The 16,918-nt window shown below is 36.9% G+C and overlaps 1 protein-coding gene across 2 annotated transcripts in view; it reads right to left on the reverse strand.

Annotated features, from left to right (window-relative positions):
* LOC139980831 (uncharacterized) overlaps nucleotides 1-16,442 on the reverse strand; it is a 49,639-nt gene extending 33,197 nt beyond the window's left edge. The window contains exons 1-4 of one of the 2 annotated variants that reach the window (XM_071992783.1): nucleotides 16,197-16,442; nucleotides 5,899-5,976; nucleotides 5,301-5,362; nucleotides 1,488-2,322 (exon numbers count right to left, since the gene is read on the reverse strand). In XM_071992783.1, the coding sequence (XP_071848884.1) occupies nucleotides 1,488-2,322; nucleotides 5,301-5,350 (885 nt within the window). In that variant the 5' untranslated portion in view covers nucleotides 5,351-5,362; nucleotides 5,899-5,976; nucleotides 16,197-16,442. The remainder of the gene's footprint in view (nucleotides 1-1,487; nucleotides 2,323-5,300; nucleotides 5,363-5,898; nucleotides 5,977-16,196) is intronic. The other variant, XM_071992784.1, reaches the window with a different exon arrangement.
* Nucleotides 16,443-16,918: the final 476 nt, after the last annotated feature.

Consider the following 16,918-nt stretch of genomic DNA (forward strand, 5'->3'; position numbering starts at 1 on the left):
TACCTGAGTTCCTTCAACTGCAATTGTATATTGATTTCCGAAATCAGAATAAATTAAAAGTATTCAAAGCTGACAATTTATTGGGCTAAATATTTTTCTCCTACTTAAACCAATAAACACTACATTGTGACCAAAGTTTCTGTGTGAACTTGATCATGGACGTAGAACTACATAAGGTGTCTTCTATTCTCGGCAATGCATTTCTACATTCAAATATTTATACATTTAAAAGTCTACTTAAGACCCATCTTTCATTTGTTCTTTTGTAAATTTATGCGCTTTCTTTGTAAAGCGCCTTGAGAAGTGACTTTTGTCTACTGATATGTCGCTATATAAGTGCCACCCGCCCGCCCTCCCGCCCGCCAGAACCGCCCGCCCACCATCAATCATCAATCATCATCAATCATCATCAATCATCATCAATCATCATCATCATCATCATCATCAATCATCATCAATCATCATCAATCATCATCAATCATCATCAATCATCATCATTATTATCATCATCATCATCATCATCATCATCATCATCATCATCATCATCATCATCATCATCATCATCATCATCATCATCATCATCATCATCATCATCATCATCATCATTATTATTATTATTATTATTATTATTATTATTATTATTATTATTATTATCATAAAAAGGCCTTTTACAGGAAGACCATATTTTTCATACACTGGTTAACATGTGGTTATGCTTACTCGTGCACGGGTAGCATTGATCACATTACATCCATGTGCATAGCGATTGAATATGTTACACTGTGTGCTTGGTGACAGCTAATGAATGGGGATTTACTAAAGTTGATTAATGTACTACATATTAAGACAATTGAGCAAGATATTGTGTATCCTTACTTACACAAATTGATGTCTATTGTCACAAAGTTGACAGGAAGGCACTGAAGTAATACATTACTTTCTCTGAATTTATGACTAATTTTCACTTAAATAAACCACCCTACATCCCAAAATAGAAGGAAGCTTGTGTCATACCAATTTATCAAGACTTAAATACTGTGATCAAAATAAAAAAATCCTCATTCACTAGTAACAATTTCGTAAAAATTGGCAGGTTGTTTACTCAGAAAATAAGAAAAAATGTTTCCAAAATTTTGTAACTTGCTATGTTATTGCAATGGGTAGGCCTAACAAGAATCCAATGGCCTAAATTTTTAAAAGAAAATTGCACTTTCTTTTCCACCATTTTGAAGCAATTAAGATTGAAAAAAATAAGGAAAACCATTTTACACCTTACCGGAATCAGCAAATCCCAAAGAAAAATGTGCCCTTATTTTTCATAAAATATTCAAAAGTAGAACTCAAAACATCTAAGAGTGTCTTCTCCTCACTTGTTCGCATAAAATGAAACCCAATTTGTTGAGCTTCAATCAAAGGATTGCTTTAATAAAAGTGATAAATATTCCTAATTTTTACCATAGGCCTATATTCCCTTTATCAGTACTTACCGTGTGATATTCATAGACTTCTCCAGTTGTCTGGGTAACCAAAAACAATCTGTTTGTGTTATTATTGATTCTGATTCTCCGGAAATTATCAGAAACTTTAAAAGAAGCCAAGATATGACCCCCAGAGATGGGAGAATGACCCCCAGATGGAGAGTAAACAACAACTTGTCTACTCCTACCACCATCAGTCCATAGTATAAATATTAATCCTTTCTCTTTACTGACTGTTATACTACGTGCATATCTGTAGTGTGTGTTTGTATATTCATATTCTATTTCCCCCTCACTATTATACATTAAAGCTCTATCATAGCCTGTACAGATAAACAGTTTGTTATTACTAACTGTTATATCAGAAGGCCAGTCTCCTACTTCTAATCTTTTTAAGGAGATTGTCTCCTTTATTCTCAAGTTTCTTGCATCTAAGACAATCACCTCTTTGGATCTTAAACCGACATACACTAAAACATCTCTAGTTATCATACACGAGGCTCTACCGTTAAACTTCCCTTGATTGACCAGATCGCCATTTCTACTATCGTACGATGCTATCGTATCCTTACAACACGTTAAAAACAGACGATCATCCAGTAAACAAACAGACCGCCATGTTGAACCAAACTCGGTAAATTCCTGAGAAAAATAGGGCTCTGGCATCAAGGAGAACGTTTTTTCCTGAGAATCAGCATTAAAGTGAAACATAAACAGATCGATAAAAGTATTCTTTTTCCCGTTGTTAGATCCAGCGACTGCCAAATGGCCAGCATCAAGCACGTCCATGAACAACACCTGGTAACCATCTTGTACAGTGAATCGTTGAATCGTTGTATGCACTCTGTGTGACGTGTATGTGGAAGGCAAAAAGTGAAAAGTTAGGTCAGGGTTGGAAGCTTGTCTCCGTGGTAACGAATAATCTAGAGTGATTTTTGATTGAAGAAATGTTCATGAACAACGCTCATACTACGAAGTGACTAGGAATAATGAACGGAACTGAACCTTTAAAAAATCTATTGAGTACTGCAAAAGTCGCGAACCACAATGGCTATTGTCCAGAGCAAATTAATCGACATACTAATCTCGAAGTAATATGGAATGAGACGTTCAAGGCCTAAAGCTACTGACCTATAAAGTGCCATTACCTACAATAGAACTCTCTCGCGCATGAGCGTGAAGGAAAGTACATGGCCGCATAAATATGGCTAGGGGAATAAAAAGTGCTAGAAATTGGAAAATCGACCGATAAAATATTTTCCTATTACAGTATATTCTATTAAAGCCGAAATAAAATTCAGAACAAAGAAAAACCTTTCAAATTAATAACTGTGTTTACGGATATGGAAATATTACCGTCACAAAATTTCTCTCACACCGACTATAAGCCTAATTAGTGTTAAAAGCCGGCAGTTTCAGTCAAGTTGATGAAATTGCACAGGCGATATTTAGTTTGCTTGAACAGGATTTATCATATCTTCAATACTCATCGTTAGCATATGTATGAACTGATGTAATTTTCTGATTAAAGTTGTCATGTGTGTTGACATGACTAAATGCAGTACATTCTGATTTATTTGCATTTAGCGCCAAAATAGGAGAGACGGACGGTCAGACGCACTCAAGTTGCAACTGTGTGTGGTGGAGCTGTTCAAGAAAGCTAACTTTGTCAAAGGCTCCGCTAATGATGAATGATGGCGCTATTAAAGAAAACTAACTTGGTTTAAAGTTTTCACGGGTAACTTCAGACATAAGTTTAGTCTTGAGTACTTTGACATCATATAGACCGAGAAAAAGAAAGGACACATTTGACTGCTAGTTATAATGTTTCTATTGCTAAACAGGTTTCAAAGATATTAACTCACAAAAACATGTTCATTATCTCCAGCAAGGAATTTGCCAAGGGAGGGACAAAACTGTAGGCAAACTACCAGAGCCGTAGATACGGCATTGCAAACTATTTAAGCGTAGCGCCACCATAGGGTGGCGCGAAGCGTACAAGAACATCTTGGCTGAAAATGCCTTCCAGATCGCTGGAAATGGCACTTAGTTGCATCTTAGCATTTTCTCTTTTTAAATTATTAGCGAAATCGTAAAAACAAACAAAAAATATGCTCAAGGGGGCGGCTTCCCCTTTGCCCCCCCCCCCTGGCTACGGGCCCTGAAAAATTATATGTTACATGTAAGGCGATTGAACTGATGTGGGGGATCCGAGGTGACAAAGAAGTGCCCCTTTTCATAGATGAGGGTAGCAATACTTATATATAGTAGAGTCTATATCAGTCCTCCCGAAAGTTCTCCTTCGGGAAAAGTGCCAAAAAAGCAGTAGAAGAAAAAATTGTATTCATGTTACCAATCAGGATCCTGGTTTAGTTTTGTGGCTTTCATGTTAAAGCAGCGAAATAAAGCCAGGTATTTGAATAGAGGGGAGTTTTGTGATTGATACGGGGGAGAGGTGTAAGGGGTGGGGGTGTTCCACTCCCCTTTGAGATATATTGAACAATTGAAGGTCCTTAGATGCGATCTGGTGCAATGTTTTGCCATTTTCATCATTATCATATGATATCATATTATCAGCAGATTTTGTTTCCTGCTTGAATTCTTTTACATGTACTTTTACATTATATGTCAGAACGACAAATATAGAGCTCTTTTACAATTTTTCCAAGTTGGATGATTCTTGTTTATTGTCCAATGTCTGGACTTTATTACATTTGACGAGCTTAACTGATGGACAATATAAACTTATTATTATATATTATATAAACATATTTTGTAAGACAGCCAGATGTGCAGTGGCCAAAAAAAAAAAATATATCGTTATCGCAGTGTATTAGCTGTGCAATCATTATTTATAGGGAGTGCGTATCACGTACGGTTGCTAGCTTAGCTTCATAACATGCTGTTTGTGCAACAAATATTAGGACAAATCATAAAAAAGGGTGAGAGAACAAACGTTTTCGACGTCGTTGTGCGTACGGTTCGTGACACTCCATCGAGTGCGGTTAGGTAGGCAATATGTATGTTATTACGCAGTGGCCTACTGTAGGCATGTAATAGGCTATGGGCTAAGTTCAGCTAATTGCAGCTGCCAAACTAAGTAAGTAGTTGAATCAGTAAGCATGAATGTTACTACGATTATAATCGAGTTAACGGAGCTGACGAGTATTCAAGATCTAAAGAACACTGACAAAATATACCATGCTAAAAAAACAAGAGTTTTTAAAAAAATCGACACTGAAAAGGGGGATCCATTGCTCCCCCTGGCTACGTCCCTGTGTTAAAGAGCATAAATGGAAGTACATATTCCGCAACAATTGTGTCAATTGACGCAATTTTAGATTCTTTTAGGCCTCCCAGGAGCAGCATACGAAATTGTTTTCTTCTGAGTGAAGAGGTTTATTTACAAGTGACGAAAATTTTAGGCTCTGAAATCTACATAGTCACGATACCAAAATTTGATAGTGCCATGAATGGCCAATTTGTCAAGTAACCAGAGATGGGTAGCCTTTACCTAGTGAGAACTTCTATCTAGACTCTAGAGACCAAAAACAATACTTTTGTGATTTAGTGTGTAAGTCAATGGGGTTTTAATGGACGTATACTAGTCCACATCTTGGAAACATACCGTACTTTGTCATATTGTGGTATTTAAAAAAATGTCCTTTAGTTGAGACATTTAAGAAAAGTGTAATCATTCAATGCCCCCTTTGCTGATAAATTTAAGTAATGAATCAAAAGGTGCCTTTTCGTTGTCATATCAAAATAACAGAATATGTGGCAAAAAATGCAAAAAGGATCCATTTTATCTTCGTGCTTTACCTCCTCAATGCAACGTCACCGTGATGTCCTACTTTATCCCATTCCCACATTTCAGGAGTTATCTGGGGAACGAACAGCCCGGTTCGTGAAAGATGTTTAGTATACAACATTGCTTGAATATATATATAGGTGAATGTAAAGTAAAAAAATAATAATTATTTTTTATTATACTGTCATGTATAATTATCGCCAAGTATAAACTGAACCCATTCCCACATTTCAGGAGTTATCTGGGGAACGAACAGCCCGGTTCGTGAAAGATGTTTAGTATACAACATTGCTTGAATATATATATATAGGTGAATGTAAAGTAAAAAAATAATAATTATTTTTTATTATACTGTCATGTATAATTATCGCCAAGTATAAACTGAACCCATTCCCACATTTCAGGAGTTATCTGGGGAACGAACAGCCCGGTTCGTGAAAGATGTTTAGTATACAACATTGCTTGAATATATATATATATAGGTGAATGTAAAGTAAAAAAAATAATTATTATTTTTTATTATACTGTCATGTATAATTATCGCCAAGTATAAACAAATTTGGAACCTTTTTAAAATATATATATATATATAACAATAATAATACTTACGAGGTTTTTGTGTTGGCCATTTTGATATGTGCTTAATGAGTTCTTCGAGAATTATATTAATGCAGCGGGAGTCCTGATCTGCGAATAAAATTAGGAACATTCTTAAAACGAAATACAACTTTCTAAGAATTTTTTATCGAGGAATATCGTAATAAATACAGATATCATCAGCAAGGAAAGAAGACTTTTAATTGGGTGAATGCTGTGAGCCTGTGACCTAGTTTATATTTAACGAGCAACCTTGATTTAAAATTATGGATGAAATTATGTTTTTGGTCATTGCGAAAGGTTCCCTAGACTTATTCTTTAAATTTTAAATTCTAAAATCTACGATTAATCAGGAAATTAACATTACAGTTCTATTTAGTTCATTCTGGACTGCGAAAAAGACGACGAAATCGTGATAAAATAGTAGAAATTTAGTAAAATAAATTATACATTCATATATATACGATGGTCAAAAGTGGAGATTTTCTTTAAAGAAATTTACATTTATAGTCAAAGTGTCCCGTACAGGCATGTTTCAAAATTTAGCTATACTTCCTTACACTGGTATGTTGTTGTTAATAACAATTTAGACAAGTTATATTTCACTTCAGTGACAGTCGTCTGTGCAAGACAAGTGCATGTGAGGAACATAAACTTTTTCTTGATGTATACATTTTTTGCTGAGTCGCTGGCAGGTCAACGAAGCGTGAAGTGATAACACAAATTTCAAACAGAGGACCCTTTGAGATAATTGAAAAGACAACGAAATGCTATGAATTAGATCAGAGGATGATACAAATTCTCAACTGAACATATTAAACTATATTTTACTGAACCTACTTGAATCTTATTTTGAATGTTATGAAGTTATTTAATAAATACATAGATTTTGTTCTCAAAAGGGGGAGGGATAGGAAGGAGGGGGTTGGCATAAAATCATTAATTATGATCTGCCTGTAAAGTCTACAGATCATCGAGATAATCACTTAACCTGAGTTATTCCCCTCCGTCCCTCCCCCTTAACCTAACTTCCATTGAGTAAGTGGGCCACTATTATTGTCCCTCTAACAAGTCCAACATAACTCAGTAAAAGGCAAATACAGTAATAGCGTCTGTCATATATAGTGACGGCCGGCTTGTGTGGTCAGCGGCCTTATAGTCTCATCTTATAGCTGTATATTGAAAATTCTCTACGATTTCCCCTTATTATTCACAATAGAAACCTCAAAATAAAATAAAACTGTTAGCAAACTGCCCTTTCACTAGAGATCCTGTGTAATAGAATGTGTAAAAATAAGTAGGCCTGGCGTTTCGATCCTAGCAGGATCTTCTTCAAAGGCTAAATGACAAGTAAAGTAACAGAAGGGACAAAAACACGTACAGAAAACAGACAGGTTAATGAGCACGGTGAACGCAATGAGATATATGAAAGAGGATTATAAGTAGACAAGGGATGGTGAGAAGAAAGCAACAGGGAAAGAGGAGAGGTAGGAGATAAACAGTGGAGGGACCAAGAGAGGATTAAAGGAACAGGGTAGGGAATAAACTGAAAAGGGACAAAGACAGAAAGGTGTGGAGAAAAAAGGAGGGGAAGAGAGCTGTGGGAGGATGAGTGAAAGGGGTAGGGGAAGGGAACAAGGGGAGAAGAAGTTGTGGACAGAAGAAAAGTTAGTCATGTCCTTCCTGAATGTTCAGCCCATGAGGTTGAATGGTGCGAAGGCGTTGCATCCATAGCCTCTCTCTGCCGATTCGTACTAGGTCAAGGCGGCTACCTGTAGGGAAATGTCGTTAACCTACGAGACCTTCTTGTGTGTGCTGCTGTTTCACGCCTAACTTCCAACCCTACACCTATTCAGTATGGTACTTTCAAATATGATCGTACTTCGAGATGCATCGTCTGCAGCCACCACATTGTTGAATCCAATTCCATCACCAGCCACAGCATGCAACTCACACACAAGACTAAGGGTCACATCACTTGCACTACCACCAATGTCATCTATCTGATCTCTTGTAGAGTTTGCGGCATCCAGTATGTTGGCGAAACCAAAACCACCCTCAAGAAGCGATTCTATGGTCACAGATCCACAGTCAACACCCTGAAGATTGAGAACCCAGTTGGAGAACATTTTAACCTTCCCAACCATACAATTAACGACATGTCCCTACAGGGGATTGATCCTTAGGTAGCCGACCTGACCTTTTACACAATATAAACCTGACAAAATAAGGAGAGGAAGTGTTACACATCAGAGTATATTGGGCATTTTGGATGAGTGGGGGAGGGTGTGAGGTTGGGGAGTACAGACGGGAGTAAATACAGTGGATGAAAATATGTTCAAAACCCGGTTCATCGTGTGTCGATGCACATGAAGGCGAAAGATGTGAGCTTCGTGTATGAGCTTCGATCTTCTATGAGTCAGCTTTAATTTCTTTCTCTCTAACTTTCCAATTGGGACACAAATTCGGCCTCATATATAATTGAATATTTACATTAAAATTAACATGATTAGCCCTGTTCAGAGTTTATATTTTTAGGTTTTAAAGAGAAACCATATATTCTACTACTTGAATACTAGACTTCTAAAGATGTAGTGAATATCTGCATATTTATATATAATGTATCCCCATATCATATGTATTACATGACTTTACTTGATGTAACATTTATTTCCAAATAAACTCTAGAAACTTCAATACTATGTGTTTTGTCATTCATTATTGTCATACAGTCCATGCAGCATTTCGCGAACAAGTTACCATCAATAACAATCGATCCGTGTCGTTATTGTCATTCACAGCCATCCTCTCCTTCAGACTCAGACGTGCAACAATCAATAGTCTGCATCCAACCAAAGACCAATTCAATGAACATCACATCTACTCACTCCCCCAAGTACCTTAAAGGTAATCTGTATAGGCCCCAAATAATAGCATGCCAACATTGCTAGAAGTTTTCCAAAAGTACTATCCTGGAGGTCTTTACTCTCCAAATTGTGCTCAGACATGACTGAATGTCCCAGTGGGGAAAATCTCCTTGAAGGTTGTAGGCTTAATAAAAACATTTTATGAATTTTGACCAAAGGTGACCATGTTTGAATATCTAGCATATTTGGGGCCAATACAGCATACCTTTAAGGTCTTCCCAAGGCAATCTCATATTGACAGTTTTCGATGTCTTAAACACAAAAGGATGACCTTCAGGTCACCATGACGACATCTCTCATAACAATAGAATTGAATGGGTGGTTGTCATCCAGACAAGCTACTATACTACTGTAGTGAAGTGAAATTTTGTTGTTTTCACCCTTTGAATATCTATATGTGTTACGTAATATACTTTACTGTAGCGTTAGTTTGTGCACATAGCTTTTGCACATGTGTTTTGTTAGTTCTAGTTCTGTATACGCCGTGATAATGGCCAGCAGCGTCTCTGCAGAGCTCCGGGGTTCGCATCGTAAACCCTTTTGGATTTACATAATTTTTATAAATCTCGGGTCGTTAATTGCCCAGAGTTACTCATATCTGAAGTCAGGAAGGAGATGTCCCCCTTCTTAGAGGCAGGATGCCTCAGGTTTTTCCGGTATTCGGCTTCAGGCTCGAAGCCACTGATTTTCTAAGATGGTGGTTCTGTACACATACCAACATGCAGCGAGCTGGCGAGAGATGGAGTCTCGATGTCCGCATTTTCGATGTCCGCGTTCTCGATTTCCGCGATTTTATTTTCCGCGAGCGAGCTAGCCTCAGTGTAGTAAGAGGCTAAGTGTTACGAGGGCCCATTGTAGCCTAACGCTAGTTACTGCTAGTGAGGAACCTAATGTTATATGATAGAAAGTATTTAAAATTGCCTACGTGATAAATCAGTATTTGAGAAATTAGGTCGGGTTACCGTGTCAGAATGTTATAATACACGATTGTTCTAGTATATTCCTCATGATGACGCGCTGGTCTCGGGTTGACGTCGGTTTACGTGAGATCGCGTTTAAGCTGTACACATCTTCGTGGATTCTCTGGAATATTCGCGAGCGATGCAAAGGACTTCCAAGAATAGAGAAACCGGGTCGCGTTGTTACTCAGGTGTATCGAGAGAGATCTAGATGATTCTTGACATGGCGAATCGTATATAAACCCGCCCAGTTCGGAGAGTTTCTCAGTTTCTGTACGAATACAAGCGACGACACATATTATATGATTCTACTATATATCGTCAGTGCTCAACTACCAGTATTTTCTGAAGGATTGAGATATCGATACCAAGATTGATTCTACACTTCCATTCAGAAGTTTGAAGAGGACTTTACTGTGATACTACAGTTTTCAGTCGTTATTGCGGAGAAGGTGAAGAATTTCTGTCTCCGTTGAGGAAGTTCGTTACGCCAGGAGTTGGTGGCTATAAAGCTGATTTTGGACTGACTCTGGTAATATTTAGTCGGCGAGAAGTTCGACTTGTGCTTCACTCTATTGTGGCTGGAAGTCCGTCTTCTATTTTGGAGCATCGCCGGAAAGAAGGTGACTGCTGTTTCTGGGATCGCGAGAAACTTCGTCGAGGACCAGTGAATTTCGCGGTACAACGGACCGAGAATCGTCGTCATCGAGGTCGTGGCCGCTGAGGGATATCGCCGTTGGAAGAGACCAGCGTGTTTTAAAGTGTATCTTATCTTGTTAAGTTTGTGAGTAATTTTCTATATATTTGTAATTACCACTTGTTGTTGTTGGTTCGAAATCCATTGTTCAATATAGTTTACGTTCTCATTTAAAATCTCTAGACTTGTCAATTTGTCTGTGTTCCTTACGGAAACGAACCCAGGCTTGTGTCTCGTTAAAAATTAGTTATCGAGACCTCTCGCATTCCAACGTAACACTAAGTAATAAATATTGTTTCATAAATGCTGAACGTACCCTTATTGTTAGTTAATTGGGTACTAATTTAGAATCCGTACCAATCGACCCTACTTCCTAACCCCTAACCCTATTCCCTACTTCCTTACCCTACTCCCTAACCCCTTACTATATTCCCTACTTCCTCACCCTAATTCCTAACCCCTAACCCTACTCCTTTACCCTACTTTCTAACTACTATAACCTTGTTCTGCCGATTCGAAGTAAGCTTTCCCATTCATATGGTACGGATTCTAAAGTTAGGCCACTTAATTGAATTGTAGTTTTAAGTGTTTGGCTAGGCTGTGCTTTACTGTACAAAGTTCATATGTTAAATTATGTTTTTGGACCTTGGTCCTACAGGTTTATAGCGTGTCTTTATCGTTAAGCATGTGGGTGCTATTCATTTCATTTATTACGTACTATTATATTGTATTGCATTGATTATTAATTATTGTACCTGTATTTAAGTATTGTACTGCTCGTTGTTTAAAGAGTGTTTTTGTACTCTGAACATTATTTGTTACTGTTGTTTATTAAAGTTATTGTCTCAGAGATTGTCCTTGAATCCTAGCCATTCTGGATAGCTATAGAGTGAGAAGACTCTTGAGAAAGTTGTGGGTTCAGGAAGTGAAATTCCTACTGTCTAGGAACAGTTAGGTAGAAAACTCCTGTAATGGTTGCAGCTGGCATGTGTTGCCCTGGGTATTACTGAGGTGCCAAAAGTCCTCGCCTGTTGGCAAACGTCTTGTATTATTTCCAAGTGCAGATTATTTCATTATGTTCATTATACATTTTTTACAGTATTATTCTTCTGTGTTTTTAATATTTTTGTTGTTGAATTTAGTTTTACTGCATATCCTTGTTGAGTTATTGCGAGATGGATATTACGTAGTTTTGATATAGGTTTTAACCGAGATGTAATAAGGTTAAGGAGTTCATTGAGCCATTTAAGTTCATTAAGCCATTTATTGTTCATATGTATATTTATCATTTTGTAGCGTTTGTAATAAATTGTCAGCCATTGTGTCAACGCAAGAATACTCTTGCATCCTCATTTATCACTTGTGAGTTCGAAGCAAAGGACCCTAAATTCGGTAATTTCCCCCGCCATCTGCGGTTCGCTTCACTACTAACGAGCGATAGCGCGAGAGTTTAACCCGATTTGTTAGTTTAATTTCCTTTGTTTGTTCGTTCATACCCATTGTGTCCTGTTTCGATATATTTTAGCACAACAATTATCCACGCCAACAGATCAAAAGTCACAAGGCATATTCCAATATCCTCTACTATATAACAAAACACAACTTTCAGTATTTACACTGTATAACGCTACGGTAAACAAAATCCGAGCTGTTTAATTAACGTCATCAAAATCCCCCAAGATTGCGCAATACTATTGCGCAACATCGGGAATTCCTGATGGTGAAAGTGATATTTCGTAAAGGTTTGTTCGATCTCTAAGTTTAGTGCCGCTGACAATATCGACCAAATAGTGGCTTCGAAAGGCAGGTATTCTCTAACCGTAGATAAAGAGCAGAAACACACGATGGTAGTATAGATGTAACGAAGATAAATAAAAAATTGGCTTTATTGGCGAGAATATTCGCTGTATTATTGATACTATTGATTTCTGCAGAGAACAATCCATCCCGGGTTTTTTTACTGGCAGGTATTCTCAAACCGTAGATAAAGAGCAGAAACACACGATGGTAGTATAGATGTAACGAAGATAAATAAAAATTGGCTTTATTGGCGAGACTGATATTCGCTGTATTATTGATACTATTGATTTCTGCAGAGAACAATCTATCCCGGGTTTTTTACTGTTTATTGATTTTGAGAAAGCCTATGATAAGTTGAATTGGAAGTGTTTACGATTTTTCAAATTTAATGACAATTTTCGTCATTGTGTCCATACTTTTTATTGCAACCCTACGGCATCAGTCACTAACAACGGTTATTCGTCTAAGTCATTTTCTATGAATAGAGGAGTGAGACAGGGATGCCCTTTAGGTCCTTATATCTTTATTATCTGCGCTAAAATTTTAGCTATTAATATTAATTTCAATCCACTTATCCGTAGTATTTCAATTCTTAATGAAGAGATTAAGATAATGCAATATGCAGATGATACTACATTTTTTTCTTGATGGTTCCCACACTTCTCTGATTGAAATTGTTCATATTTTTAGCAATTTTGAATCGGCATCTGGACTTAAAGTAAACAATAATAAGACCAATATGATCCACTTGGCCCTTTTATTAATAGGAAGCCTCATTTTATAGATAGTTATGATCTTAAGTGGACAGTGGCGTAGGAAGATACTTATGAGTGGGGGGCTGAAGACTGATGGCTGGCCTGGGGGAGGGGTCTAAGGGGAGGGGGTGTCCCCTCCCCTTTGGACTTTTTTTTGCATTTCCAGGTGGCCTCAGATGCAATTTGATGCAATATAGCACACTTCAATACCCACTCCATTTTGTAAATAATTTTTCCTTTTCACCTGGCCTTAGATGCAATTTGGTGCTCCAAATGAGATTTTTTTCTGATTTGGAAATGAAAAAGGGGTTTTCTGACTTGCTGAGCGGGAAGGGGGGCGGAATGATACTTCCGCCCCCCCCCCCATATTTCTCACTGGGGGCTGGCGCCTCCCAGACCCCCGGTTCCTACGCCCTTATAAGTGGACCAATGGCCCTATCACTGTATTGGGTATTGTGGTTAGTAATGACAGAGATAGTCTGTTTCGGCTGAATTTTCTCCCCAAGCTTTCTCGCCTCAAAAATATTCTTAATATGTGGTCATGTCGAGACCTCCCCCCTATTGGTAAAATTGTCCTAGTTAAGTCATTTGCAATCTCTCAGTTTGTCTATCTTTTTCAGAATCTTCCGAACCCGCCTGAATATTTCATTAAGTTGATTGAGTCGATTATTTATAATTTTATTTGTTCAGGAAAACCTGATAAAAGTAGGCGTACTACTTTAATAAATCCTATTTCCAGTGGTGGGTTAAAAGCTGTTCATCTTAACAGCTTTATTGATGGTTTAAAAGGTAATTGGGTGAGGCGATATCATGACAAAAGTGTTGCATTATGGAAATTATACTTCAACTTTTATCTAAGGAATTTTGGCAAACATCGTTTATTTGTTTGTAATTATTCGTATGAAGACATTAAGACTACTAATAAGTTTTTAAATGATGTTATCCATGGCTGGTCCCGTTTTGCATTTCAGAACCCAACTTGTAATTTCAAGGATCAAATCATTTGGAATAGTAATAATTATATAATAATATATAATATATAATATAATATAATATATATAATAATATAATATATATAATATAAATATATAATATATAATAATATAATAATTATATTAAAGTTGATCATAAAGTTGTTTTTATCAATCCTGGCAGGACAAGGGGATTACATATTTAAAAGATTTATTAGATGACAACTATTGTTTCTTATCACACTCGTCGTTGACAAAAAAGTATAACTTTAATTGTCCTCTTACAACGTATTACGGTATTATCCACGCAATTCCCAGTCATTTGAAAGAGTTATTTACCCAGGGTGATTACAACGGGGTGTCTTTACTAGAATATATTCATAACATGCCATTCCTTTCACGTTATATAATCAGCTTATCCAGAGATTCGTAACACCACCGAAGTCAATCTCTAAATGGAATTTGCACTTCAATATAGGTATTTTTTTCAGATTCCTTTCTAGTCATTTAGAGATACTAAGATTCAATACTTTTAGTTTCGCTTTATACATCGTATTTTAGGTACTAATTGTTTCCTTTTTTTAATGAATAAGGAGGACAATCCACGGTGTACGTTCTTTGGTGAAAGAGATGAAACGATAGTTCATTTATTTTGGGAGTGTAATATTACCTCCAACTTTATTTTAAATGTTGATCAGAAAATATTAAATAGACAATTTGTTTTCTCTAAGCAAGATATATGTTTTGGTTATCGTCTTCAAGTAAAACACCCTATGAATTTCCTCATCTTTAATATGACGTATTATATTTATCAGGAAAAAATGAACAGTGGTATTTCAAAAACAAATGCATTCTTCAATAAGTTTAAATTCTTACTGCAGGTGGAGAAATATCTCCATAAGTACGAAACTCGTTCTCCCATTTCTTACAGTAACCTTTACGCAACATTTTCTAGTTGTTCTTCTCTTTTTGATGTTAAGGTTTTCGGAGTCACTATTTATTTGTCCTGATTCAGTTATACCTTGATTATCTGCTGCGTGGCAATGTTTATTATATATTTCGAAATTGGTATTACTCTAATATGATTGGTAAATCGATCACTTTAGTTTTCTCAATTATGGTCTCTATTAAAGAAATAGCTATTGTTTATTTACGAAAATGGAAAAACAAAATTGTACATTGAATTCAAAGTTTGAATAAAAGATGGCCAAAAAAAGGTAAATTAAAATAGATCTATCCGTAACAACCATTAGGCCTATTGTCGTAAAGTGATGTCAAAAGTGAGTTAATTACGTAAAGGGTACTTCCCCTACTCATGTGATAATCATTGTCCAATCATATGCATGTTTTACGTGACGGGTTTCCGAGAGTGGAAAGGTAGGGGGTTAGAAGAAGAAGAAATGTGCTTGTAAGTTGTAAGAAAGGAAGAGAAAATAAATCAGAGTTATAACAATCAAGACGGACTCTACTAAGTCTACTTTATTAGTTATTTCGTCAAAGACAGACAAAACACCCCAAAAACGAACAAACACAACACTAAGCAAAACGTGCGACGCATATGATATTGTACCCGAACTTGATCTTTATAGATGGTATTTGTTATGCTCGCTAGGTCTAACAATGCTATAACACTAACCTTCCGTGAGAGGCAAATGAGATATACCATTAGCCTATACCGTGCATACATATATGTGATTGCTATATCAGTGTAGCATGGTTTGAAGTCAGGGTGTATTGTACATTCACAGTTTGTAATTTTGTATATGAGCCAACAGTAGGATACACTGTTACGACTTACTTGACTGTTCGTGTTATGAATTGCCATACTATTGTTATAAAAAAATCGACTAGTATGAGGTGAAAACTTGTTTGTCAGTATTATTATTATTACATTAGGCGATGCTGAGATATAGAGTTATTGGCACTCATGCTTTGCGTATGCTGCATTTTCCAGTTTTAACACGCAAGGAATATGAATTGGTCAAATAAATTATATTTTTATGCAGAGGTGGGGTGGAGGAGGGGAAAATTTTACTATCCTTTCTCATAATACTTCTTATTAGAGTGACTAAATGATGAATATGGCTGGCGGGGAGGGGGTATATAGGTAAAGGTGTTCAGTATGGAATAACACGGGTGATATCGAAACGAATACAAGTTAACATGGTTTAAGTGAATATGAAAACCAGTAGCCTACTTACCACTGAATGGACAGTAACGCGGTGCGTTGTTAGATGTAGAAAACCGAAACCTTTGATCTACCAAGATTGAAATGAGCAGGACTGAAAGATACTTCACAAGCACAAATAATTTACTTCACATGAAACGAAATAGAAATATTGCTTTCCTTTGTGCAGTAAGTAATCATGTAAGTCATTGCACGTAGAGCACACAGAGGATGTTTCTTCATTTATGTCAGACTAGCCGATATGTACGCAAACATGGAATGTATTAAATATGAAATATTAATCGTGAATTCAGCGGAGTCGTACAATTATGAGACTGACACGTCAGTGGCTTGTGTTTACATATTTGATCACGCGACGCAGAGAAAGCCAATCACAACACGGTTAATATTTCCCTCCAATAATCAACAAAGCCGAAATTAGGCGTGTCTAAAATGTGAGGAATTCTGTAAGTGATGCAATATCTTAAAATACGAATAAAACTGACACAAAGACCACACGGCAAGGAAGACAATTAAAACGTGGCGTGTGCAATGGGAAGGGGTGAGTTCAAGTCAGATCTTTTCAGGGAAGAGTTAAACCACTGCTGTGGGTTGCAAGATTTAGAGTCCAGATCAAAGTAGTATATATCGTGCCACTCCCCCCCCCCCATTCCCCCGAACATCTACTGGGAGCATCTACTGGGAGCCGAAGACTACCGTTTTCCGGGGGCTCCCGTTTTCTGCATTGGGAGCCTT

Source organism: Apostichopus japonicus, chromosome 15 (genome assembly GCF_037975245.1).
Source record: "Apostichopus japonicus isolate 1M-3 chromosome 15, ASM3797524v1, whole genome shotgun sequence".
Lineage (NCBI taxonomy): Eukaryota > Metazoa > Echinodermata > Holothuroidea > Aspidochirotida > Stichopodidae > Apostichopus > Apostichopus japonicus.